Source organism: Peromyscus leucopus, chromosome 5, assembly GCF_004664715.2.
Source record: "Peromyscus leucopus breed LL Stock chromosome 5, UCI_PerLeu_2.1, whole genome shotgun sequence".
NCBI classification, from domain to species: domain Eukaryota; kingdom Metazoa; phylum Chordata; class Mammalia; order Rodentia; family Cricetidae; genus Peromyscus; species Peromyscus leucopus.
In genome coordinates this window covers 66,748,275-66,775,885 of record NC_051067.1, presented here as the reverse complement: position 1 = coordinate 66,775,885, position 27,611 = coordinate 66,748,275, and the positions used below count along the sequence as shown (strand labels likewise).

The window sequence follows — 27,611 nt, the reverse complement described above, 5'->3', positions numbered from 1 at the left end:
CAGTCTTCACCTGCGATACTGATTCACTTACATGTGTTTGTGTGTGCATGAATGCATATAACACATCAGCGGACAAAAATCCAAGATACAATCCATGTCTGCATTGTCCCTCTGGGCTTGTGCCCAGAGTCGGTGGAGGCTTCAAGAGTCCTAGCTTGACCTGGCCCTGAGCATCTCTTTCTCACCTGGCCAGGATGCTAGAGCTCTGTCCTCTTTTCATCATAATCAAATCCCACAAAGCCCCTTTCCCACTGGCTCCTTTCCAGATTATGCTATAAGAGCTCAGCCAAGGCTTGCAGAGCCCGGAACTGACAGTGACATCATTTCCTGAGCACGGTGGCTCAGGAACCCCTACACACTTCATTCATTTTGCTCAATAATAAATAAATCCATTTACCCGGCATGCCTTTTTGTCAACAGCACAAATCTTCTATTTACTTTAAGAAAATGGATCTACAATCGGGCTTTCTCTGTGGGTGCATTTTGAAAGTGGCTCTGTGGATGCAAGATAAAGCCCACACTGCAGTGCCTTTATGCAGATCTTCAAAGAAAATCCCACCCTAAAAATAAAGAAACGGCCACAGCCGCCCTGCCTGGCTAATCAGTTCACCGAATTCAGCATTGACAGCATTGTTCAGAAGCTGAATTCCATCCTGGGAGCCTCGGTCTGGGCTGCTGAAGGGTGTATAGGACTTTCCATAAGTTGTGTGAATAGGAGCTCCCAGCCAGCTGCACACGCCCCTCCTCCTTTCCCCTGTGCTGGGAGGCCTCCTCACACTTGGCTGTGGAGCCCAGCATACAAACAAGGTCAAGGAGCTTTGTGAGCAGAGAGTGACATTTGCAAAGGCAGCAGGCACTTCAGCTAGGGAGCCAGCAGGGAAAGAGCTAAGTGGCATATGAGCAGGAGGTGATGTCACCATGGACTTCCACAAAGGAAAGTGTGGCCTTTTCTTTGGGGAGATAGATGACATCATCCTCTCTCTCAGATGGGGCCACTCCATTCTCTTTTCTTTTTAGTTGTTAATGAGATTTCTGGGACGCTAGAGTTTTTAGAAATTGGTTTGGGAGAACATTTTAAAATATTTTCAACACCCTCCATGAGTGACTGGATTTGAAAGATCGTGCCTCGTTGGTTAACTGGACATTCAGCCCCTCACCAAGGGTTTCTCAAAAGTTCACTTTCCCAGCTCTGGCCAGGAACCTCCACAACCCTCATTCCAACTCTTGGTCAGTAGCTTCTGGCTACTGTTGGTCTTTCAGTTTGACGTTTTTATTTGTTTTTTGTGACTTAGAATTGTGAGCTTAGGCTTCTGGGAGGACTCGAGTCTTAACTGTTGTGATTCTGTTATTTTTTTTTCTTGCAAACATGGATGCTGGGTGGTCAGTTGTTCAGAGTGAATTAGCTGCATTCTGTAGGTAGATGCAGAGAGATGGCACACAGCAACTATGATCCCTGTTTTAAAAAGAAGAAAGTCTAATTCTTTAAACTATGTAGATACCAAGCATCCTAACAGCACAGGCACATGCAGCACCCAGAAGATATTTAGAATGTCTCAATATTAAATGCCATGGATGAAAAATAGAAAATATCGTGAAAGGCTCCATAGGGGGCTGATAATAAACAGAAGGTTGAGAAACACTAAGTAAAGCATGTGGTAGAAATTAAGGTAGAACTGGCTACCCGACTGGTAAAAGACAAATGAGAAAACCATAATTTTTGCTGCCACCAGCAAAAAACCATTGATGGACTTTTTTTTTTTTTCTGTTGGTAGAGGTGGATCTCAAGGGTTTGAATATGCTAGGCAAGCACTCTGTTGCTCTGCTGCATTGTATCCCCTAATCGCCAGAAATGGATTTTTATTTTGAGCACTAGGACTGTAGGTGTATAAGGAAATGTAGTGGCTTCACTGATGTACATTTTGTAATAATAATATAGACAGTGGGGCTTTCACAGGCACACAGAGACAATGGCCTGAGGGTGCCTATGAAGAAATGGCTCAGCAATTAAGAGCATTAGCTGCTCTTCCAGAGGACCTGGGTTCAGTTCCCAGCACCAACACGGTAGCTCACAACAACCTACAATTGTAATTCCAGTGGATCTAATGCCCTCTGGCCTATGTAGCTGTCAGACACGTATATGGTACACAGACATACCAGCAGACAAAACACCCATACACATAAAAATGAAATCTAAAACTAAAAAATTAATATAGGTAGGAGAATACAGAAATGCACACAAAGATAGAGACAAAGTGACTGTTGGGGCACTATGATAATAGAACAGGGGAAAGAACGTTAACAAAAGTTGAGGCAGCAGTGAATTAGAAAGTGTGTGGAAACTGGGATAGGCAGACATGATGTCAGATTCGATGCCTAGGAGTCTGTGCAATGAAGAGCGGGTCTTAGTCCAGTGTCCTCATGGTAGATCATCTGGTTGCCACAAGCAACCATAGACAGGGAGCCCGAAAGGAGACTGTAGGTCTGTGGAAATATGAGGTCCAATTTGAACATGCAGAATTCAGGATCCTGTGGAATGACTGGAAGAAGTGTCCCTCGGGCCATTGTCTGTGTGCCTGTGAAAGTTAGGTAAGGGTCCAAGGCAGAAAGATGATGCAGTAAGTCGCTGATTGGTGAATTCAGCACTTTAAACATGATGGTTTTGTTTGTTTTGTTCTTTATGACCAAGACTTTTAAACTAAGAAGTACCATATTAGTCTTTGTCCCCAAGGAGTATACAATTCAGTAAGGAAGAAACTTTGAAAGACAGACAGTCAGTTTAAACAGCAAATGGGTGATTACTAATTTTTTTTTCCATGTGTATGTATATGAAGGCATCACTATCCATGTGGATAGTCCTGGAGGCCTATGGATATGGAGGCCTGAGGTTGATGTTGGGAATAATCCTGTATGCTCTTCCAACTTATTCATTGACATAGGGTCTCTCAATCAAACCTAGAGTTCATTGATGTGTCTGCTCGTGCTAGTCAACTTGCTCTGGGGAGTCTGTCTCTTCCTTCAGAGGCTAGGAACACAAGTGCTGCCGTGCCCATCTGGGCTTCTTCTTCTTCTTCTTCTTCTTCTTCTTCTTCTTCTTCTTCTTCTTCTTCTTCTTCTTCTTCTTCTTCTTCTTCTTCTTCTTCTTCTGGTTTTTCGAGACAGGGTTTCTCTGTGTAGCTTTGTGCCTTTCCTGGGACTCACTTGGTAGCCCAGGCTGGCCTCGAATGCACAGAGATCCGCCTGGCTCTGCCTCCTGAGTGCTGGGATTAAAGGCATGCACCACCACCGGCTGGCTCCCATCTGGGCTTCTTAAAGTGGGTTTCTAGGTATCCCAAATCCAGTCCTCATGCAAGCCTTTTAACCCCCGAGTTGTCTCCCCAGCCCACTGCCATTGTTTTAAATGCAGGGAGTGGAAGATGTCAGGGAAGGAGATTAGAGTTGGAGAAATTGCAGAAATGGTGACAGAGAGGACCTGGGGGGACCTGTGTGGAGCATGGCTATTGAAAGAGGGGATACAGATTTGTAAAGTAAACAGGCAAGAGGCCAAGGAGAGCTAATGATCTACTGAGTCCTTAACAAAGACACTAGAGGTGACCCAGGCAGCACTGTAATGAATTCTCACACAGAACTGCCACATTCTCTCTCCCTGATACTTCCTTCAAAGCTATAGCTCAGAAATCGTATTTCGGTCTTCATATTTGAGCATTGTTTTGGGACCTTTTAAATTATCTCATGACTACTCTTTTGTGTCTGTCTTGAGCCTCGTTTATTCATGATGTTTGCAATGAAAGTGATTTTATGAATTGTGGTCAGCAAAGATCCCAATCAGCAAAACTTGTGCATCACCCCTCTGGGGGAGCCTTTCCTCTCAGTTGGTGATGGAATTACTTTCACAGTGCCACTTCCTGCTAAGCTGTGACAAATATAACATCACACAGAGAGAAGTGAGAATACACATGCTCCTCTCTCTCTAAAGGGTCCTCACTTATGATCAAGGTACACCTCACTCACATTCAAACAAGTGATTGGAAAAGATGAGAGAAGAGATGGAATCCTGTCATTGTTTTGTGGTTATAGTGTGCTGTGAAATAAATTCTCTTTGGTTTGGATAGAGATTTAAGAAAAAGCAAAGGAAGATGGACTAGTTGTGTTGACATCCAAAGGTAGTTATTTAGCAGCTCATTACATTTCCCCTCAGATCTATGCATACTATACACATAAATGTGTGTATTTTGCCCACTTTGATGTTTTAGACTTCAGTCTTTGTGATACTCTAAAATATTTTTAGAGGCGAAGATTAGAAATGAATAAAGCCTTCGTAGAAAACAAAGTCAGAGTTTTGATTATGATGCCATAGACTGGTTGTTTCTTTTGGTAAATTCTCAGTTGTATCTTGGTTCAAAACAAGTTCTGAATGAATGACGCTAATTTAAAAATTTTGTTTACCGAGACAGGCATCGGTGCCTGTCTGTATTTCCAGATATTCAGGAGACTGAGCAAGAACTCACTTGAGCTCATGATTTGAGATTAGCCTGGGCAATATTAGAGCAATCTTGTCTCAAAAACAAACAAACAAATCTGTTTACCAATAACCCTGCTTTTGGAATAATTTACTCAAAAAAATATTTTGCAGCTTGTTTTGCCTTAGGCTCAAGAGTTTTCATGGTGAATTCTGTAATCAGAAGTAATGGTAAACATGTGCAGATCTTTCACAATTTGTGGAAAAGCTAAATCCTGACTGTTTTTTATTTGCCTCCTTGACAACAGCAGTAAACACACACACACACACACACACACACACACACACACACACACACACACACAACGATGACCTTCAACTAATGTTGACTCTGAGTCTGTAGCCAGAACCTTTAGTGCCTTATATCCCAATTCCCCCATCACTACTGTTTGAAAACGTCTGAGCTCTGTTTCCACCGCTGCTCTTTCAAACCGTTATAAAATGGAAAAAAAAAAAAAACCTCAAATAATCATGACCTTCCAAAACCGTATTGCACAATTTAGAATACTCCTTGATTTGAGGCCAAAGGGAGAATTTTCTCAATTCTTCTATTTGTGTTCTGGTTTCCTAGCAACAACATCCCTGATAGCAATTGCACATTCTTTCCGGGAGATTCCAGTATTTTACACAATGTGAAAAATGAAGCTCAAGGTTATTTCTTCCCAATTTCAAATATTGTAACAAACACAAATCACCAAAATCACATGTAACAGTTATTCTGTTCAGTATGGAGCATTCATTTTTATTCATATTTCTTAACCATCTACATATCTGCCGATTACTTTTACGTAAATACCACTGTGAGCTCAGAGAAACTACCACTAGTCACCCTCCTCTCACCAAATAAAGAGAGCCTCTGGTGTAGGACAGAAACGATACTGAAGAAGCTAGTAGAACTGTGTACTCTGTATATATGTAACGAGTGAGACAAAAACATTTTGTTTCTAATGCTTTTCCGTCTCATCTAATAGGCTAAATAATGTGGGTTTAACTACCTAAGAATAATTTAAGTCTATCTTTAGCAATTTTTAAACATATATTTATTTATTTATTTTTATTTATGTGTGTAGTCTGTAGGTGTGCACACCATAGTATGCATGTGGAGGTCAGAGGTCACCTTATGAGAGTCAGCTCTCTCCGTCCACCACGTTAGCTGCCATCATTACCTGTACAGCATTCTCTCTAGCCAGTAAATCTATCTTAAGTTATTAATTATGACAAAACAAACTGCACTGGCCTGTGAAAGTTGAGTTATAATAGGATGCGATCCTCAGCCCACTAACCTTGCTGGCATTTTACTTATTACTACTTTTGGTGTTGTTATTTAGAAAAATGATGATTTCAATGCCCTGGGTACCTTAAAAACGTCATCTCCTTCTAATAATTCTGTGAAAGAAGCAACATTGTCTCATAGTGTAGATGAAAATGACTGAGAAAGGCACCTTCAAGAAATGAAGTAGCAGCTCAGACTTAGAAGTCCAGAGATGGTGGGATCAGCACAAAGAAATCTTTGGCGCCTGACACCCAAGTCTGCGCTTTAAGTAGTTTCCCGCTGTATGAAATCAACAGTTTCTCCTACAAGTTTCATTGTGGAAAAGTGACATCACACTGCAGTACAAAGAGGCCCAGAGCTTGCAGTAGCTATTTTATGAGTTCTCCAATAATAAACATGTTAAAAGAAACTTGTAGAATCTTTCCCATGTAAGTTATGTTCTAGTTTCAAGAGCTCCCCACAAAATTACACTCTTCTTTTTGTCTTTCAGTTCAAGTAGCAACAAAATATGGAGTTCTGTTCTGTGGTGAGATCTTAGCACACTGTCAGGCACAGGACTAACTCAAAATAGCTGAAGTTTGTCCCCCTTTCCACACAATGTCTCCTTTCCTTCAGCGCATCGATCACACCCCTGCTCTCGACGCTTGTGCTCAGCCCTGAGCTATGCATCGGTTGTGTCCTGATTCATTTACATAATGTTCTGTCAGAGTCGCCACACACGATCGACGGAATGAACTGATCTGGAAGAAAGCACAGAATTAGCCGGTCTGCTGTCTAGAGTTACAAAAAATCGTTTACAAGGAAGAGTTAGGTTACAGTGAGCCTGACAAGGTAGCAGTCTTCAGAAGGGACTGGATTGGTTCAGCATAGAGTATAGAGCCTGTGAGGATTCTGCTGACTTAGTTGTTTTGCTTCCCTGTAGACAGGGACCTAGGCTGGCTGGATGGCTGACTACCTACAGCCCTGGATATAATACTAACAGAAAACAATCTTGGACTCATCTGTCCCTATACCCACAACCTCTGCTGCCATATTTCATGGCCTTTCCCCTTCTGTATGTCTGTCTCCAAATTTTGCTCTTAGGGGACAGCCGTGTTGAATTTCAGGTCAACTGTAAGGTGGTGGCCCCTCCTTGACTCAGTGATGTCCGTGGCTGTATCAACACCATCAACATGGCCCTGCCTGTTTTTGTGCGTTTGCTGGTGTGGAGCACCTCCCGGCGTAGCAAAGCTTGGGAATCGAGGGCAAAGTGAAAGGCAAGATTAGAGAGAAGGGGGTGAGGTGGAGCCCTGGAGACTCCCTGACCTTCTCCCTAGAAAAAAGTTGTCTAAAATAATGACACTGAAGTACTGAAGGTTTTGAATACTTTAAAATAGAAGTGTGGATGTTAGACTTGCAAATGCAAGAGGGCATGATTCCTCTATCCTTGCCTGTTCCTGGGATTTTATGAAGTATCTGCTTTATGCATGACTGCTTATTTTGAAATAATTTTATTCCATTTCCTTTACAGATATTCTATACTACACTTTGCTTAGAAATCTTAAATAATTTCAAAACTATGTGAGAGACAGAGAGAAGATAGATGATGATAGATACATAGAATGAGTATAATCGGTGGATTGATTTATCCTAGAGAACCGTAAGCAAAGAATATCTTCTGGGAAAACATTTTGAATCCGACTAGAAATTCAAAATAGAAATGAGTAGATTGGAAGGAAAGGGTACAGTTCATCACAATGAAAAGGTGATGGAACTGGATATGCTTCTCTGGGTTAAAATGAAAGATGTTTATCCTTTATGTACAGGAAATTAAATTCTATATAAAGTGTGGCCAGTCTGGATTTCTTTCTTTTACTGGTGTACTAAGATGAGGAACTTCAATATTAAGATCTAGGACATCCTAGATAGAGGCTGGTATATAGAAAACAGTCAAAATAAATTATCACAAAGTGTGGGGTAGGCCTAAGGTTCACAGAGAAGATGAAATTTTCCAACCCTAAAAGACTTCTTAAATCTTTTTTTTTTTTTTTTTTTTTTTTTTTACAACTTTGTGTTAACTTCTTTCTCCTAATGTGGTGCTGGACCCAGTGCCTGTCGCTGGCTTCCTCAACAGTAGATCTTTTCTGTTCTTAACCCCATCCTTGTCTAGCCATCATCTAATATCCAAAAAGATAAACAGGAAGTAGTCAGTATAAGATGAGGGAGGAGAAGGTACACATCTCCCTCCTTCCCATGTGACACCGGAGCTGCTGCTGCCGCCTCATGCCTGCCTGGGCGTTTGGCCATCTCATTTATGAGCAAAAGAATGAGATGTATTAGCTTCATAAGCTATTATAATAAAGCACCGAGGGTAGGTGGCTTAAGACAACAGGAATTTATTGCTTTGCTCTAGAAGGCACAGATCTAAACTCAGGGTATTGACAAGGTCATCCCACAAAAAAATGGTACCCCGGGGAAGAATCCTATGTCCTCACCAAGCTTCTGTTGTCCGATGGAAATTCTTGGTTTTCGTGGCTTATAGCAGCTATGACCTCAAATTCTGCCTCTAACTTTATATGAGTGCCTCCTCTTGGTGTTGGATTCACTTTCTTTCTTCTTCTGAGGACCTCAGTTGTATTAGATTTCAGCCTCACCCTAATCCATTAACCTCTCCTCGACGTGATAACATTGCAAAGACCTGCCTGTCACATTCTCAGGTTCCTGGTGGACATGAATCTGGGAAATGACTCTCCTTACTCCAGGATGTTCTGTTCCATGACTTTGGACAACTCTCCTCTCTGGCTTTGTCTGCTTCCTTGTTTCTGCCTTCCAGTTTCCTCCTTTTCCTTGGGAAAATCTCATATTTCTTGCCTTTGAAGTCACAGGCAAAGGCAGTCTCCCAAATTTGTCAGGACTACTGACCTGAACTTTAGAATTTGCAGATTAATTTTCTAGGGAATATGTGTGGGTTAGCATTTATCTGTGAGAACAAGAGCATGAGCTAAGATGATTATGGAATGAAGTATAGCATGAGAACCAGGAAATAGTTTGCCTTGTCATGGTTTGGACCTTCCCTAAATTCCCAGCTTTTCATTGTTAATTCCCATCGAACCTCTGTGGCCAACTCCCTAGTCTTCCCCAGTCCTCTCCAGCTCTTCCTTCTCGTTCTTTCTGGCTGTTACTAAACTTGCTTGCTTTTAAAGATAACTGAAAGTCCCATTCATAACAGAACTCTCCTAATATTGTTTCTGTTGTATCTGACATAAGCCGTGAATTTTTAAATTCCAGTACAGAGAACAAAACAAGGCTCTTCTATGGATGCTCTGCCTTCGAGCCTTTGTGTTTGTGTGCTTGAAATAAAATCAGCTTCCATAAAACAAACCAGAGGTGAGACAGTCAATTACAGGCAGAGGCACACTGAGGCCTTTTATGTGGTAGCAGTAAATTGACCTGACCGCTGATCCCATTTCAAGGTATAACAGAACAAAAGTTTGCATTTCTAGGTCACAGAAAGACTATTGAATTATAAATAAATATCCAGTTGAGTTTGTGAGCCTTCTCGTTTGGTTGCGTTTAACATTTGTTTGTATTGTAGTTGTTTTTACTGTACTCTGGCTCTCGAGCTTTGTACCATCAAATGCTGACTTCTCAGGCGTGACCCTCAGGAAGTAGAGACCAGAGTGTGAGAGTACCCTGGAAGCTGCCTTCGCAGTTCCTTTTCCTCCAGGATTAGTGGGCTTTAGTCATGTTTATTCCATACTGGCACCTCTCCTGACAAATTGGTTTCTGGATTATAGTGTTAGGAAGACACCAAACGTGAAGAGATGACAATTTGAGTGATCCTGGGGCATAAGAGGGTGACCTGAAACTCTGGGCCTCTGATCATAATTGGCTTAAAGACAGAATACACATGGGAGATCCTTACTGTATTTTTGTGCTGCAATTTAAAAATTCATAGCTTGTTTTAGACAAAACAAAAATAGTATTAGGTGAGTTATTTCATGAACAAAATTTTTAATTATGTATCAAAATAAACAGACTAAGCGACAGCTTTCAACTCGTCCTTGTTCAGAGCCCTGTAGAGCAGTGTGCTTCCTGCTGATAAGGTAAAGGCTTCCTTTCAGCTGATGACTAGGATTTGGAGGAAAAGAAAATCAAATAGATTATCAGTCACTGGTAAAGGTTTTCTAAAGATCAGCTGTTTAAAACTGGAAAAACATGTGAGTCGCTTCAAAGCACTATTGTAGTCCAGTTCAGCTGGTGGCCGTGACATTAACATACTAGACAGTGGCAGATTAGCCTCAACGTCGATGAAAAGATTTTGCTCCACTTCCTTTATCTAGGCTGCTGTGGTAATTCTCTGTGTAGTCGGTGACCAGAGCAGCCAGGAGGGTAGTGTCCAATGCAGTCATACAGCATCGTCAGGCTGGCCTGGCCGAGGGGCTTCACGGGGCCAGCAGTGGACTAGAGATCGGGGGCAGGGTGTCAGGAGAATTGAGAATTTTCCCTAGAGTAGTTCACTAAGTGACTTGGACTCAGAGATCATCTCTAAAGTGAGCCTTGAATACTGTCCTTGCCTGCCTCATGTTGTCATGTGCTTTTAAAAAGCATTTTTAAAACTGCACTACCATGTATATATAAGTAGGTTTTTTTTTTTTTTTTTTTTTTTGACAGGGTTTCTCTGCGTAGCTTTGCCTTTCTGAACTCACTTGTAGCCAGGTGCTCGAACTCACAGAGATCACTGGCTCTGCTCCGAGTGCTAGATTAAAGGCGTGCGCCACCACCGCCCGGCTATATAAGTAGGTTTTAAAACCATACAACTTAATGAACAATGAATTTTTAGCCAATAATTACTCCTAGCCCCAAGTCTTTTTTAATAGTGTGTTCTCATATCTAGTAAACTCTTGCTAGGAGATGATACATAGTACAAGCAGAGACACTTTTTCCAAAAACCTTATTTTGACTCTCTTATTAACCTGTATAACAACTCCATGAGTTAGGGACTAGCATTCATGCAGCTGGTCTGAAGATTAGGGATGGTAAATTACTCATCCATGAAGTGTCAGAGTCAGAAATGAAGCCCGCTTTGTCTAATGTCCCAATCCACATTTCGCCCATATACTAGACTGTTTCTGAGTGTTTGATCTAACATGCTAGTTAAAGTTACAAATATTGCTCTCTCTGAAAACCTTTGACAAGCCAGGTGCAAGGAGCCACATCACTGTTCTACTCAATTCACAACCCTGGAAAGTTTTGATTTATCATGTTCTTGTTCCCTCAGCAGTTGACATTTTTGTCATTTTGTCAGCTTCTCCATGTAGAGCCCTGGAATGCCTTTTCTAAGTCGGCTTTCATCTATTTCAGTCACAAATATCTAGTTATTAAAGCCTCCCTATTTCTTCTAGATTTTGTTATTCATTCGACCACAAACACAGCATGATCACACAGAGGGTATTGGTAGTCTGAAATCACCTCCTCTGTTATTTCCATCCAGATAATTGTCAGTTGTCATGACGTTTTTCTTCTTCAGCATTCCCTTTCTAGCCCCTTCCTACAGCTTTAAGTCCCATACCCAAAGTCACCAATCCAACAGACTGTGACATGATCATCCATTCATTCTTGTTGGTATTAAGACCGTTTAAGGGCCGGGTGTAGGGGGAACACCTTTGATCCCAGCACTCTGAGAGGCAAACAGATGTTTGTGGGCTAGCCTGGTCTACATAGTGAGTTCCAGGCCAGCCAAGAGTACATAATGAGACCCTTTCTCAAAATAATTAAAAACAAATCACAAAACAAAAAAGAAAGTATAAAAACTCTAGGGGGCACCATTCACAGTCTACTTTCTCTAGAAATTGGCACTTCCTGAGCTGGGGCAGCACTCGGGCCTGTGCTATGTTTAAATATGGAGCTTTTCCCTAAATTACAAGTGTGTGAAGCCATTGTGTTTATACACTAGGGTTCTTGATAACCATTTTATTAAATAAACAACTCAACAAGAAAGTCCTTTGAGAGAAGGAACTGGGAGCTCAGCTAGCACATCTCTGCGTCTTTATTTAGGTTCAGTCCTTCAGCCAATGGAATCCATTGTTGTAAAGTTCATCAGCCAATGGAATCCATTGTTGTAAAGTCAAAGTTGACTCATCTAAGTCTCTGCATCCCATTTTCCCTTTGTTTCCAATTGTTTTAGACTTCCTTTGCACAAAACAGAGTATTAATACCCTGACCCATCAGTCACTGTGCACTGAGGTGGAAATACCAGATTCTTGGCTCCAGTGTGGCTTTGAAAAGCTAATCAATAAAGCATAAAAAAAAAACTCATCTATTTTTTTAAATAAAAACATTGAAATTAATCTTTGCAAATGAAAGTAAAAGCAATAATAGTTTAATGGTATATAATCCTAAAAATGTATGTTCATAAATTTGTTTTAAGAGATATTTAATACACCTCATTTCTGCAGTGATGTTTATCCCAAGGCATATACTAATAATCACTCATTTATTAAGTTAATGGATGAATGGAGGAAACTGGAAAATTATTTTGCTTTTTTGAAATTTAGAATAGCAAATATGTAGTCATCTCTAACATAACTATCAAAATTGGCTTTATTTTCTAGACATGTATGGTTTCAACCACAAATACTACTAAATTCCATATCTTAATTAGTATTTGATATGAAATTTGAAGTCAAATCTATTAGCTTTTAATATGGTGAACTACAGAAGTAATAATAACATGAAGACAAAAACAGAATTTGACAGGATTTTCAAGCTTCAACAGTCTCTCTTATTTTTTTCCCATAACCACATGTTTTCCTGACAGGATAAAACTGACAATATTAGTATTTTTCTTTAAAGACACACACACACATCCTCACTCACTATTGATGGAAGCATAAAATGATACACTTAAAAACAATATTTTACTCGTATTATTAAACAAACCTTGTTTATTATTGGTCTTGAATTGTAGGAGAGGGTACTGTGGATTTACAGGGCTGTAACTGCAGTTTCCAAAGCCACACTGGAGTCGAGAATCTCATATCATCCTAGTACACAGTGATGAGTCAGGGTGTTAGTATCCTGTGAGGTGCAAAGGAATTCACAAGAAAGTCTAAAACAATTGGAAACAACTGGAAAATGGGATTCAGAGGCTTAGATGAGTCAACTTTGACTTTACAACAATGGATTCCATTGGCTGATGGACTGAACCTAAATAAAGACACAGAGATGTGCTAGCTGAGCTCCCAGTTCCTTCTCTCAAAGGACTTTCTTGCTGAGTTGTTTATTTAATAAAATGGTTATCAAGAACCCTAGTGTGTAAACACAATGGCTTCACACACTTGTAATTTAGGGAAAAGCTCCATATTTAAACATAGCACAGGCCCGAGTGCTGCCCCAGCTCAGGAAGTGCCAATTTCTAGAGTAAGTAGACTGTGAATGGTGCCCCCTAGGTTGAGCAGATGGACTGAAAATTGTACAAGCTATGCTGGCTTTAGCTTCAGGAATATTTTCAGCATGTTTTTACAGTAGGAAAAATATTTAAAATATTTCCTAATTTTTGAGACACTTATTTTTAGACCATTCTCCACAGTCTAAAAATAGTCAATATATTTAGTTTTAAATAGGTTTTTTTTTTTTTTTTCAAAATGGCATCCCCCTGCCCCCGAAATAAAAGGAGAAACATTATAAGACATAGGAAATGTCTTGCCTTGAACTACAGATTTAACGTCTGGGAACAAAAGTTTCAAGTGGAAGGAGGGGAAAAGCACGTGAAGAAGATGCTAACTAGCACTCAAGCCAGAATCAGGGCTCCCTCCCTCCCTCCCTCCTGAGTCAATCTCAGGTGTTATAAGCTGGGTTCAAACATGCTTTGTAACCAAGGTTGACCTTGTCCTCCTGATCCTGTGTCTACCTTCCCTTCAGGGATTACAGGCATGCACCACCATGCCCAGCTAGAACCAGGTCCTTTAGTGATTCCAAATCTTGCTGTTAACTCAGGACTCCCACTCCCCGAATCCACTGTCTTCCTCTGAATTCTTTTCACCTAAAGCTAATGAAGAAAATCTAGATGTGGTAGGAACAAGAACTCAGCATTATTATAGGAAGAAAATAATAAGCATTCATCTTAAAAGAATAAATGTAATAACTATGATTTTTCCCCCTGTCTTGCCTCTTCTGCTAGGGGTTAAAGCCAGGGCGTTGTACACCCTAAGCATGTGTTCTACCACTGAACTGTTCCTCACACCCTTCTCACTGTTCTATGATGGCGAAGTTAAACTGTATTGAAACTTTTCTCCAATATCAGGCGTTGCACATTCTCTGTCGCTTTGGGTGCGGTGAAGGTTTAGCTATGTTGTGGCGCCTGTTGCCACTGTGCACTAATTGAGCTTTTTTGTTGTTGTTCAACAGGCTGTGGTGGGGAGATGTCTGGAGTCGAGGGCTCCTTCAGCAGCCCCGGGTACCCTAACAGCTATCCTCCCAACAAGGAGTGTATCTGGAACATCCGAGTGGCCCCAGGGAAGAGCATTCAGCTCACCATCCATGATTTCGATGTGGAGTATCAGTCAAGCTGCAACTTTGACTCCCTGGAGGTAGGAAGTCAGATTGGTTTTCAGTATACTACAAAAGCTAGGGGAGAGCTGGGGAGAGCCCACATTCTTTCCAGTGGCGAGGCCGGTTCTATTCTTAGGCATTCTAACAAGTATCTCCTCTCTGTGGATAATGTTAGCAGACATATGGGATTAATACGCCAGTTGGACTTCTCTCCTAGTAGTGCCTGCGGGCCTTGGCTGGGGCCCGTTCACTGGAAGGTAAGGACAGCCAGCAGCAATTGGAGAACTGGAGGAGCAAAGACCAGGGAAAGGAGAGCCAATGAAAGGAAGGAGCCGTAGTGGGCAGGCTGGGTTTGGGACCTTTGAGGGATACATAGGAGGCTGTTCATTGTTCCCCTATCTCTGGTCCCTGTTGATAAAGACTCTGCTTGGAATCTTCAGCAGTCCACACTTCTCCTTCTGGTCTGAGGGGTCTGAGGAATCTCCCTCAGAGAAGACTCTCTGCCTTTGGAAGTCAGTGGGAAGACGACGAGCCCCAGCACACTGACCCCATGTGCCAGAGCTGCCCTCACAGCCGCAGCTGCTGCCTGGGGCTCTGGCCACCATTCTGCTCGAGGTCCAGCAGCAGCTGCTGGAGGGGGCTCTTTTTTAAGTCACTTAGTGTCCCCATCACCTCTGCTACGGGGACTACTATTTCATATCATATATGGAGGGTGGATGTTATAGCCATGGATAGCACTTAATAAAGTTTCCAGTTTCATGTGTCCCAGGGCAAAGAAGTAGACCAGAGATACATGGTTATAAATAAACATAGAGACAGTTATTAAAAAAAGAAAATGAGAGTGAGTTAGTGAGCTGAGGTAAATGCAGGCCCTTGAGAGTACTGGGCCCCAGCACTCATCATGCCCCTGAGAGTACTGGGTCCCAGCACCCATTACCTTCACAGGTCATATACACAGCTCAAGCCTCTCCCACATTTGTAGATCCTGGCTTTACTTGGGCATCCTCTCTTCTGTACAGCTAGGAGGGGAGGAGCTTCAAGGCTTCAAAACTGATGTTTTCCATATGTTCATCGTGATGTAGTTTTCTCTAGTAAGTACTCTCCTCCACATGGAAGGCCTAAGAAACGAACCCAGCCACCTCTCACTCCTCTATGCAAGCCCAGATAAAACGAGGTAGGGGCGAAGACTGAAAACAGCAGAGAGGACTTTATAGGAAAACTTTAACCCTTAAAAGTTATTTGGTAAGAAGAAATGGGGTTCTCGAGCCCTAGTGGCGGGTTCAGTCACGAGGAATTATATCCAGCACCTCAGTTCCCTCTACAAGGAGGCAATGGTAAGAGAAAGGCAATTGGAGCAAGAGCGGGAGGTCTTGGGTCACATTTATACCCTTCTCTGTGGCGGCACTGCTACTGGGCCATGCCTCGGTATTGCTGGAGGGACGGTGTGCAGGAGAGAACAAGGTGCCTCCCGAAAATTCACCCGTATAGCTTGAAGAAAGACCTGCGGGATGCTGAAGTCCTTTCTGTACCAACAAGGATACTACTTGATTGCATACAACCTTTCACACTTACAGAGGGCTGGCAGCTGATTCTCTGTAGCGCCGCACATTGTTCCAGGTTCCAAGCCCTTCGTTTTCATATTCCAGAGTACATGTGATTTGTGCCCACTTGGCAAAATGTAAATGGATTCATTGTGCTTTGGGTCTCGTCACACCCATTACGTGAGAAAGCGGAGACAAGGGGTGTTCTCTGTAAGCAGTCTCAGGAGCCTAGGGACAAAATGAGAGACTCCAGGCATCAAGCAGCCCTGTTGGGGGTAGGCGTCCTATGCCAGCTCAAAAATGTCTGTGACAAGAGGTGGCAGCCTGCTTGGGTTTATGTTTATTAGGACAAGCTGATCATTCTGTGGGCTCCCAAGTTCTCCTAAGAGCACAGTTTGAAGGCAGATGTCAAGGCCTGGAGGCTAAAAGAGAAGTAACTCCCTGGCCCTTCGTGTACAAACCTTTTCCATATCTGAGCTGCCGGTGCTCAGCTCAGACGGAGAGTTCTGTAGTGAGTTAATGTTGAAATCAGCAATCAGCCTGAGAAGGATTTTTTTTTTTTAATTTTTTTCCTTAGTCACTGATAATATATTGACAGTAGGTTTCTCAATCTGTTACCCAGATGGGGGTGTGCTCCAGAGACAAGACTAACTTTCTCAATTTGCACACTCACGTTTCCTATTCGGCTGAGCACAGACGCGTAGGACTTACTGGGATCCACTAAATTTTACTGGGAGCCATCTCTTCCCTTAAAGAATCCCAGTCCAGAAAGTGGCCAGTTGCACAAACAGCCGTAGAGCTACTCATAACCCTGGAATGCTGACTTGATCTTCCAAATAAATGGAGCTAACAGGGCAGAAAGCGATGTTCAGAACAGATGAAAACCGCAGGCTTTGAAATACCCTCCATTCTGGGCATTTGCTAAAAACCCACTTTAATCTCTGATCAGCGGACCATTTCTTTCCCCCACAGAGTTTAGTCACAAGCGGGAGTGGAATGAATCACACCCTGAAATTCTTTCCATCCTTTCCTGCTTTGACCATGTGCTAACTATCAGTTTTATTTATGGGAACCAAAAAAAAAATCGCCATTCTGTTGTTTTGGTTATGGAAATCCCAGGCTGATTTTGTTTCAGTCTCCAAGAAAGCTCTGTGCAGAGAGAGCCTGGATCGGCATCATGGGGAGGAAATCCCCACCCTAGTACAATAAAGCGAGACAATCGCCTGGTGTGGGCAGTTTGCACAGCCAGGGCCTCTCAGCAATGGTCATTTGTGAGCTGAGTCCAGCGCCAGGGGAAGCAAAGAATGTCACAAGTGGCAGTGTTTATTCTTTTGGAGGCTTCAGGGCTGAGCCAACTCATGCCCATTATGTTTGTGATCTCAAGGGGATACATGAACAGGAAAAACAAAGATTATTTTGCCGACTTGGAGGTTTCTTTGTGAGCACTTAGCGCCGGCGGGTGTTCTCTGGGAATATGTGCTGGTTGTTGGCGCTCCTCAGAACGCTGGGGACTGCGTTCTGGGCGGAGGTAGGAAAGACAGCTGTGGGAAAAGGTTTCTTACCTAGATGAGTTCCATTCACATGTGCGTTCATGGACAGGGCCAGCGGAGGCTCTTCCCGAAGCCCGGCTTTTCATGGCACTTTCAGGGCCTCACAAACAACAAACGCTAGTTCCTCCTAATGAAAATAAGCCCAGAGCAGTTGCCTGCTTATTCCTTTGCAATTACTGGGCTTGTTTGTGCTCAGCCCTCTGGGAAACAGCAGTTTCTTTTTCTTTAGCGGTTCCTGCCCGGCTGGGGTGGGAGGATGTGGGGAGAGATAATCAGACAAAGAAATCATTAACGATTCAAGTCATATACTCCTCCTCCCAAGTAAGTTTCTTGTTCTCACTGTCTCCCCAGGGAACTCTTGAGTGAATTCCCTATCAGTCAGCAGAAGGCTTGAGGGTGAGCAGGGAAGGGGGGCATGTGGAGGAGCAGAAAGAAAAAGGCCCTGCTTGCAGAGGTGAGGGGCTGCTGCCCATGGAGGTCTCACCCAGAGATGGCTTCTTGGCTTTGTTGGCCTTTGGATGCTGTGAAGGACTCAGACATCAATATACTTGAAAACTGTCACCCAAAGTGGTCTGTCTTCTACAAAACAACTTTGAGAAGACCTTGAAGATGGGAGCAGGGGTGTCAGTATCTTCTCTTTAAGTCATTCCGTCCCCTCACCCCCAGTCCCACGCACACTTCAGATAAGAAGTGTCTAGTGTGTAAGTTCTACAGGAGGTAGGGCTGAGGAAAGGGAGCCCTTTCCGGCAGAAGGTACCACTGAGTTGAGGGATTCCAGTCAGACGTATAGTTGGGCGAATTTGGAAGCGCCTAAGGGCGGCAGACATGTTTTACAGACTCAGGGTCTTCTACACTGGAGGTGGGAAATCCTGGCCACACTCTTCAGAGCAGGCGTGGAAGAATGCACACCACTCCTGTGACGTCCAGAGTACAGTTCTGTGGGTTGTATTTTGACTCCGTTTGAAGAAGCAAACCTGTTTTGTTTGATTCTTAATCTTATAGACATTCAATTTTCAGGGTGATGAATTTCCTAAAAATGTAACCAGAAAATCAAAAGTCTTCAGTGAACTCAATATTTGTAAACAAAAATGTATTCTCCTGAGACTTACAAGATTTAGAAAATCTGTCTCTGTACTGTGTTATATGCAGTGTCTTTGTTAGAGAAAGCAAGAATTCTCAGATATGTACAAAAGAAGAAAGCAAAAGTTGGGGAAGATGCTGCAATAATCTCTGTGTCCTAACTTCACTATTCCATCTGATGAAGCAAATAGGTATTCCGTGGGTGATTGAAATTCGGTCTTCCTAAAGCAGAAGGAGTACCTACAAACACTCAGTTCAAATTTATAGTTCATCCTACCCAGAGAGACTAAGTACAATCTCTAGTCATGAGAGTTTCTAAGAATTCGTTGTTAAAAAGGCAGCTCAGGAAGGGCCTGAAATGCCTAGCTGTGTCTTTTAACTAAAGTCCCTTTCTGTACCTTGTTAGATCTATACAGGCCTTGATTTTTACTCTCCAAGAATAGCTCAGTTGTGTACCCAAACACCATCAGCGAACCCCATGCAGATCTCCAGCACTGGAAATGAGCTAGCAGTCCGATTTAAGACTGATAACAATATAAATGGGAGAGGTTTCAATGCTTCATGGCGAGCAGTCCCTGGAGGTAAGTGAATATATGGAGATATCCTGAAAGTCTTTGAGCTGAAGCCAGTTGAATTTTACAAAGTTACTGGAAAAAGACATGAGAGTTATACCCCGATGACTTTATCACTTCTCAAGTAGCCAGTGTTGTTTTGATACATGGTCTTCCTTAAAAATCATGATGTAGTTTAACTTTCTAAGGATATAAGTAGGCCAATCTGTTGTTTGAACTCTTAAAAAGGTCTTATAATAAAAAACCTGGAGCCAGATATTTGAGTGAAAGCTGAAAGATCACTGAAGCAGAGCAAACCACAGTCACCACCTATTACCTCACCAACTCCACTAATCCTCTGACTGAAATCCTGAGTCTTCACCCAAAAGGGTCTCAGCTGAACTGCCTTAGTCCCTGTTTCCTCATGCCTTATATACCTTTCTCTGCCCAGCCATGTTACTTCCTGGGATTAAAGGCATGTATGCTTACCAGTACTAGGATTAAAGGTGTGTGCCATCACTTTGTTTGCAGTGTGACCTTGAACTCACTGAGATCCAAATGGATTAAGTGGTAGCATTAAGGGTACCTGACACCAGTGTCGGGACTCTTTGTCTAATCTAGTAGCTGGCTCTGTCCTCAGATCCTCAGGCAAGCTTTATTAGGGTACACAATATATCATCACACCAGTCCATGTTAGAGCAGAATCGAGGGAGTTGTAAAGACTCGTTTGCTGACTCGTGACTAGTTACTATTCCCCGGGTCAAATCTAAACATCAGTAAGTATCCAGTTACCTCATGCCATAGAGTAGACTTTGGATTCTTATCAAATGTAAGAAGAAATAAGCATTAAATTTGTCAAATCAAAATTAAGTGTTGCAATGGTGATTTTCTGCTCAAGATCTTAGGTTGTCAAAATAAGTTTCTTGTTGCAGATTTTTTTAAATTACACAAATTACACATTATATTCCAATCTTTTTTAACAGACACCCACAGGATTGCTGAGGTTAGCGGTGTTCATAGAATGGTTACTATATCCCAGGTAGTTGTTTTAGTTAACGAGGATTATCCCATTTAATCTTTACGATTTACACTGTGAGGGAAGTCTATTGTATTCCCTCACCTGACAAGCAGGGAAGGGGAAGGAAGCTTAGAGAACTTAGTCACTTGCTCACGGTCCCATATCTGTATGCTAGTGAAGAGCTGGGACAGAAGGCCACCTTAGGCCACTTCCTTAACGCCAAGGCAGTATGGCGCTATGTGAAGTCTCTCTTAGGGTGAATTATATATTAATTTATATGGAGAGTATTAAGATTAGTCCCACTGCCAGAAAACAGTGCTGAAATTTCCTACCAGTTGTTTGTATTATCATAAATCCAAGGAACAATGCTTTACACTGATAGACTTTTTATTAACAAATATTTGAAACATCGTAAGAATTAAACACAACTTGAGTAATGCACTTTGTTTAGAATATTAACAACTTCAAAGGCAGACGTTAAGTAATTTATGACATTATGTGCTACTGGATCATCTATCATTTCAAAGGCAAGGATGATTCTTAGGATTTTTAGAGAACATAGGGATACTTCATGGTCTGTGAAAAAATGAATCCATTTGTGTTTATTTTTGCTGTTATATTTTTTGAGACATGATTATATTTAGTCCATAGTAAGCTTTCCAAATAGTAACAGATAACTTTGAACTTCTGATCCTCCTGTCCCTACCTCTGGAATACTGTCATTATAGGATGCATGGCTGTGCATAGTTTGCAGTGCTGGAGTTTGAACCCAGGTTCTTGTGTATGCCAGGCAAACACTCTGCCAACTGAATTATGCCCTCAGCCACAATATTATTTTAATTAACTTTGGCACCAATATTTATAGTATTTGAAGTAATTTACTCATATTATCCATGTTCCCTCATTTATCTTGAGATGAATGAATTAAAATGGACATTTCGTTCTTAAAAGTTTTAGCATAGAGTCAAAGCAGTGGTCAAGCCAAGTAGGAGTCTGGCCATCTGTGCTTAGAACCAGATGACTTACAGTTCTATATAACAGGGATTCCTCTCATGGATGGACTGGATTTTCTACTTGCAGGTTGTGGTGGGATTTTCCAGATTCCCAGAGGAGAGATTCATTCTCCAAATTACCCCAATAGCTACAGCGCTAATACTGAGTGTTCTTGGACCATTCAAGTTGAAAAACATCACCGTGTTCTCTTGAACATCACTGACTTCGACCTTGAAGCTACAGATTCGTGTATTATGGTAAGTGACACAAATTTCAAACATCATCACCATTACAATGTGAGCTAATTTATTTTGAGGATGTACTTAGTTATGGATGTTTTCAGTGCCAGGGTCATAGGAGAACCAATTCCTAGCAACTTTAAATATAAGGACATTGTATTTTTGTTCGTTTATTTTGCTTAAAATCTGATCAGGAGGTGGCAGATATAGAGGTTTGCTCAACAACGGCATCTCTACTCTAGCATTATTAGCTTTTACTTATTTACTTATTTACTTATTTACTTATTTATTTATTTATTTATTTATTTTTGCTTCATATCAAGAAATAGCTTCAATAGCCCTATCTCAGTCCATTATCTGGGAAAAGAAAGAAGGGACAGTGTGTGTGTGTGTGTGTGTGTGTGTGTGTGTGTGTGTGTGTGTGTGCAAGGAAAAATTTCTACAAAGCCTCCTTATGGACACGATGGTCACAAACTAGGTCATGGAAGCCCACTGGGAGACTTGTCATAACTAGCTTAGATGGGTTATCATTAGACTGGTCATAACTAGTTTAGATGGATTATCACTAGACTCATCATAACTAGTTTAGATGGGTTATCATTAGACTCGTCATAACTAGCTTAGATGGGTTATCATTAAGCTTCTGTGGTTCCTGGAGAGTTTTACTTTTCTTGTGATGAGAATTTTTCATTTTGCTACTTGAACAAATCAATATTCTGATAGATAAACAGGCTGGGAGATTGGGGTACAGAAAAGATGTGACTATTAGTGGGTTTATTGATAAAGACTTGTTGCAGCTACCAACAGCTAAAGCTTTCTGACTTGAAATGAATACTTTGTAGTTAATGTAAGAATGAATAAAGCTTTCTTTATCTTTGCAATTTAAAAGGTTTTGGTTACTGACTTTCCAGCAAAGATATTCCATTTGTTTATAGGTATTTTATTCTAATATAAAACCAGGCTTTCTTGGCTAGTGGACCTTCCTATTTTAGCTTCCTCCCTGTTCCTTCCACACACTCCAACTGGCTAGCTTCTTTTGAATTTGTTTCAAGAAAATCCAGAAGTTTTTCCATGTTTCAAAACCATCAAGTGTGATGGTGTGTACTTTCGGCATTATTTTACAAGGCTGGATCATTAGAAAAAGTTCATTTGACTCATGACTATATACTCAACCCCTAACAAGCCTTCAGAGTCCAAGTGGGCAAGGCAGTATATGTGGGACATCCATTCTCCTTAATGCTAATTTGAACAAACTCTCCTAAAAAAAGTATTTAAAATTGGATGACATTTAAAAACAGCTTTCTAAATGCAGCAATGTCTCATTTAATATGTGAAATGAGAACACAGTATTTGAAATAGTTTTTGCCCATAAGGGTTTTGACCATTCAGAAAAGGTCAGCGGTACGTCTGGGGCTTCGGGAGCAATGATGGCAGTGAGCTCTGAATCCAGGTAGGTACAGGACCTGGAAAAAAAAAAAAAACAACAATTTATAACCTAAGTGAAATGAAGCTTCCCAACTTCAAGTCAATTGAGTCCTCCCCACAGATTTCAGGATGAAGGAGAGCAAATCTTGTATTGCTTATATGTTCAGGTATGGAAACCAGAAGAAGCAATCTAAAGTTTTCTTTAAGGGGAGAGAGAATCATCCTAGACCCTCTGTACATTCTCATGTGCAGTAGCCAGCAGCCTGTTGAAGTCATGTACTTGATGAGATGCTATTACATAAATGAGATGCAGAGGAACAACAGGCAGCAGAAACAAAGTTGCTGCCATGCCCCCAAATGGGGTCACCAGACACATGACTACTAAGCTCCTGAAGATAAAAATCAAGCTAAAGTATTTCAGCAAAGAATTGCCAACTATAAAAAAGTCACATTACAACCTTAAAAAAAGAACTAATTGAAAATTTTAGACCACCACCACCAACAACAATACGCACACGCACAAAACAAACAAACAAACAAACAAAATACTGTCTAAGTTGAAGACTCCAGAATATGGATTTGGGGAACATTAGATTACGATGAAGTGAGAAATGATGAACTAGAAGATAAGCCAGAATAATGAACATGAAGAAAGGCATAGGTGACCAAAAGACTAAAATACAGAAAAGAGGCTCAGACATGTTAGAAATGCATAGAAAAGATCCTAGAAGGAAGAGAGAAGAGAATGTAACAGAAGCAGTATTTAGAAAGCTAATGATAAAGACTTCTGAAATAGAGTAAAGAACCAACTTAATAGAAATTACCTAAATTCACAAGCAGAAAAAATAGAAAGACATGTTTCCTTAAGAAACTCTTAAAGCAAGGGGGCGGGGTATGGAAAGACTGTTTTTCAGAATCCTATAGACCAAATGCTGACTTTCTACAGCAGTCATCAGAAGCAAGCAGACAATTGAAAGGCAAGTGGAATTGTATGTTCTGTCTAAAGAAGGAAACCCTACAGACTTGCAAAATTCTTTACAAGCAAAACATAATAAACACTGATTCAAAGAAGGGTCTTTGATAGAAGTTGAATGGGCTGGAAGCATACTTTCTGCCCACAGACAGGGACACCAGGCACTTCTCCATTTCCTCTTCCCTAAGCAGACAAGTGGAGATATAGCTCCTCCTTGGCACATTCCACGATCCCGCGAGCTCAACATACAGAGTGTGATCAGGTCAAAACCCAGATTAGAGGCACACCCAACTTGGGTGTGTTTTTCCTTCCTGTGTTCATGAAACGATTTTTCCATGGACCTTGGGGACAAATACACAGTCAAAAGTTTGTGTTAACTACTAGCATAGCTCCATGCACAGCACGGCTTGGATTAACCAACCGTTGCCGGAGAGAATGAGCAAGAGGAAGTGAAGCCCCAAATAGGATCTCATCGGAGGATGGAGGTGCGCAGTTAAATTGGCAGATGGGTTCTGGGAGGGATTCAGCTTAGCAGATACATCAGAACACAATGTGTGATCATCCAAACATGTTGTCAGTATGAGACAACTCGAGTAGCCTAGGCAGTGGGTAGAAGGGTGCTGAGAAGCAGGTACCCTGAAGCACTTGGTGAGTTATGATATCAAAAGTGCACTGCACCAACACTGTGAGTCACTGTAGTGCAGTGGCTCAGAGATCAGGGGCTTTCCGGTAGGATGACATGATCACTACTAACTGTGCTGCTTGAGAAGAGTTCAGCATTCAGCTTGAGTCACATTGACTGGAATAGGTTAATAAGGGGGCCTATGACACATTTGTCGTTGGGTTATTTGAGAAAATGTGGAAGATGTGTTTGCTGTCAAAGAGAAGCTTTTGACTGTAGCCTTCAGCATGCTTCTGTCACTGATGAGCACATGTGGTTTTAGACAGACATGTTTAAGGATCAGGAGAAGAGGTAGAATGGACTATTAGAGGATCAATGGGCTTAGGAGCAAGCTGGGAGGCTCCACAGCTCTGACACTGGGCTCAAACGCCTCAGATGCAGAAGTTTAGGAGTCTTCCTAATGGAATTCTACCTTAGTGTACCCAGGACTCAGCACACTGCCATAACAAACACAAGGAAGCAGCAGGGGTGACTCAGTTGGTCCTGGAAGCCAGGAAACCTTTCACACTGGAGGTGGCATTTAAGTGAGAGAGAGCACCAGTGAGGCAAGGGGTGAGGGAGGCTGCCAGAGGAGGATAGGGAAACAGCACATGGACTTCAGAACAGGAAAGGCCAGATTTGTGCCTGGAGTGTAGACAGTTGTTAAGAAGCATGGAGACCAAAGCCAACAGACGCCATCCAAGTTGAATGCTCTTCCGTGCCTTAGTTAAAAAGAAAAAAAAATATGGAATTATCTTATAGGTAGATTCAGTCCATGTACATTTTTCCACGTAATAGAGAAATAACTCACTCAGGACTGTATTTTACAATGAGAATTGTAAGGAATGAGCTGGCAGAGAAAGAAAAAGTTTCAGTAAAGACCATTGAGAATCAGCAGAGTCACTGGGTTTAATAGCCTTGTAAGGAAAAGGGTAGGTGGTGGAAGACTCTAAATCACATTAGGATAGAAAGTGCAGGACTTCTTGAGTGTTCCCATATAATTATAGACATAAATGATATGGAAGGGTAAAAGGTAATAACCCATGGATAAAAATAATCATAGTCGTGTTGTCATTACACAGACTTGACACACAGTGTTACAGTTTAAATCTGAGGTATCTCCCAAACATTTATAATTTCAGCACTTGCTTTCTAGTTTGTAGTGCTACTCCGAGGGCTGTGGGTCCTTCAGGTGTTGGGGTTGACTGGTGGAAGTAGGTTACTAAAAGCATCCATGTGAATGTTATATTTTGTTGTTCTCTGGTTTATGCTATGTGAGTTATCCAGCTCACATCTTATCCCCAGAGATGGAGCCTTTCCACCACCATGCTTTTTCTGTTGTGATGAACTGAAGTCACTGCGGAACCATCAGCCAGGTTAAGCCCTCCCTCCCCTTAGCTGCATCTGTCAGGTATTCTGCCACTGATACAAAATTAACTAACGCAATGGCCCAGATGGGTCCTATAATTGTATTTTTAGAATGAGAAATTAGAAAACAGGATCTATATTTTTCTGATTTATACATTTATGTTGCCAATGGCACAAACTTTGTATAAGCTAAGTCATCCTTTCTTATATAACTTAGAAATCACCTTCACAGCAACATAATTAAGTATGAAAAAGGCATACAGATAAGTTGGGAAAGAGATCTGCTGCTCACAGTTGCCAAGTACACTGGATTATGGGAACAGAAGGTCTACAGAGGTTTGGAACCAGGCAGGGCAATGCTTTGGTAAGGCTTGGAAGCTTGGATCCAAGATACAGTTAATTATGTAGGGATTCGTGAAGGCCAGCATTGAAACCCAGCCATTTATCTTTATGGCCAGATGGACACTGGATGTGAAATGCACCCTGATGTCCAATGTCTTACACAAGACTCTCTGTAGCTGAAGCTCATACAAAGCCAATCATTCATGTTGGAGACACCAAAGGTAATTTCTTTCTCCTGTTGCTTAGACAGAGCCATTAGCAAGGGGAAAAATAATGGCAGCCAATGATGCTTTTAATAATGATTGCCTTCAGGGCATTTTTAGAAAAGTTCAAGTGTACCATCAATACCATGGTAAGCTGCTTAAATGTGACAAGTCATCCTGTTTTCGTAAAAAAAAGTAGTAACTAGGATTATAGTAGAAATATCAACAGTCATAGAGCTAATAAAGATACAGAATGTTAAAGTCAGGAAAGATTCTAAATCATTTAGTGTTATCTCCTTAAGAAAGAGACTACCAGGGTCTAGGTCAAGATACAGCACACATTAATAGCAGGCCTAGTACTCAAAGGAAGCCCTTATCATACTCCCTAAAGTAAGCATAAGTATTTTGATAAAATATAAAAGTTGACTTCCATTTCTGGTGAACCTGGACTTGAATTATCACTGAAAGAAAGAAAATGTTAGAAATTTAAACATGGAGTGGAAAATGTCCTTGGTTAGCAGTCAGGAGGTCTAGATTCCATTGGCTGATTGATTGATTGACTGGTTGGCTCATTCAATCATTCCTCATTCATTCATTCAATGTTTGGTGCTGATTATGTGCATCTACTGCTAGGTCCTTGGTGTTGAGTATGGCCTCTCTCTCTCTCCCTCTCCCTTTCTCTCTCTCTCTGTCTCTCTGAATGACCTGAGGATCTTAGTTTGCTAAGGGCTCTGGGAACATGGAAAGCTAGAGAAGAGCATCCAGTTTGTGAGTAGAAAGGGGGAACGGGAGGGTGCAATGGACAGTAAGTCTGACACACAGGACCTCTCAGGTTCAGTCTCTGGAATGCAAGAGCACCAGGGTCTGAGTGGCCATCTCACTTTTCTCCTCTGTGTACACAGACAGCAGTGCATCTGGAAGGTAAGGTGGGCCCACAAATAGCCCCAAGCTGGAGCACTGGGAATGAACGGCTAACTTTAGCATGCAGAGGAAACAAATTAAAAATTAAAAATAGAGCCATCAGCTCAGTTAAAGGTATCTCCCCTTCAATTGTGTCTGTCAGGTGTTCTGTCCCTGGGATGCACAATTAGCTAAGGTAATACAGTAATAACCACTGTCCATCTCCTCTTTTCATCTAACCTACAGCGGGCTGCACCCAAAGGTAGCAATGTGGGGATGCGTGAATCCCTAATAGACAAACAGTGACTAATGAGTGAATGAGTCTCTGCCATCTGTCTTCCTGCTGGGATCAGTGCAGTTGAAGATTTGCAGCTGATACCTGTGGGGTTGTGCTGCAATCCGCTCGTTCCTGGCGCTATTATTGATGTAGAACCTCGTTATTCTGA

General features: G+C 41.7%; 1 protein-coding gene across 1 annotated transcript in view; it reads left to right on the top strand.

Annotated features, from left to right (window-relative positions):
• The window catches only part of Cubn (cubilin), a 225,265-nt gene that overhangs the window by 93,092 nt on the left and 104,562 nt on the right, over positions 1-27,611 (top strand). The window contains 3 exon segments of the mRNA XM_028870517.2: positions 14,178-14,359; positions 18,899-19,073; positions 21,142-21,311. Of these exon segments, the coding sequence (XP_028726350.1) occupies positions 14,178-14,359; positions 18,899-19,073; positions 21,142-21,311 (527 nt within the window).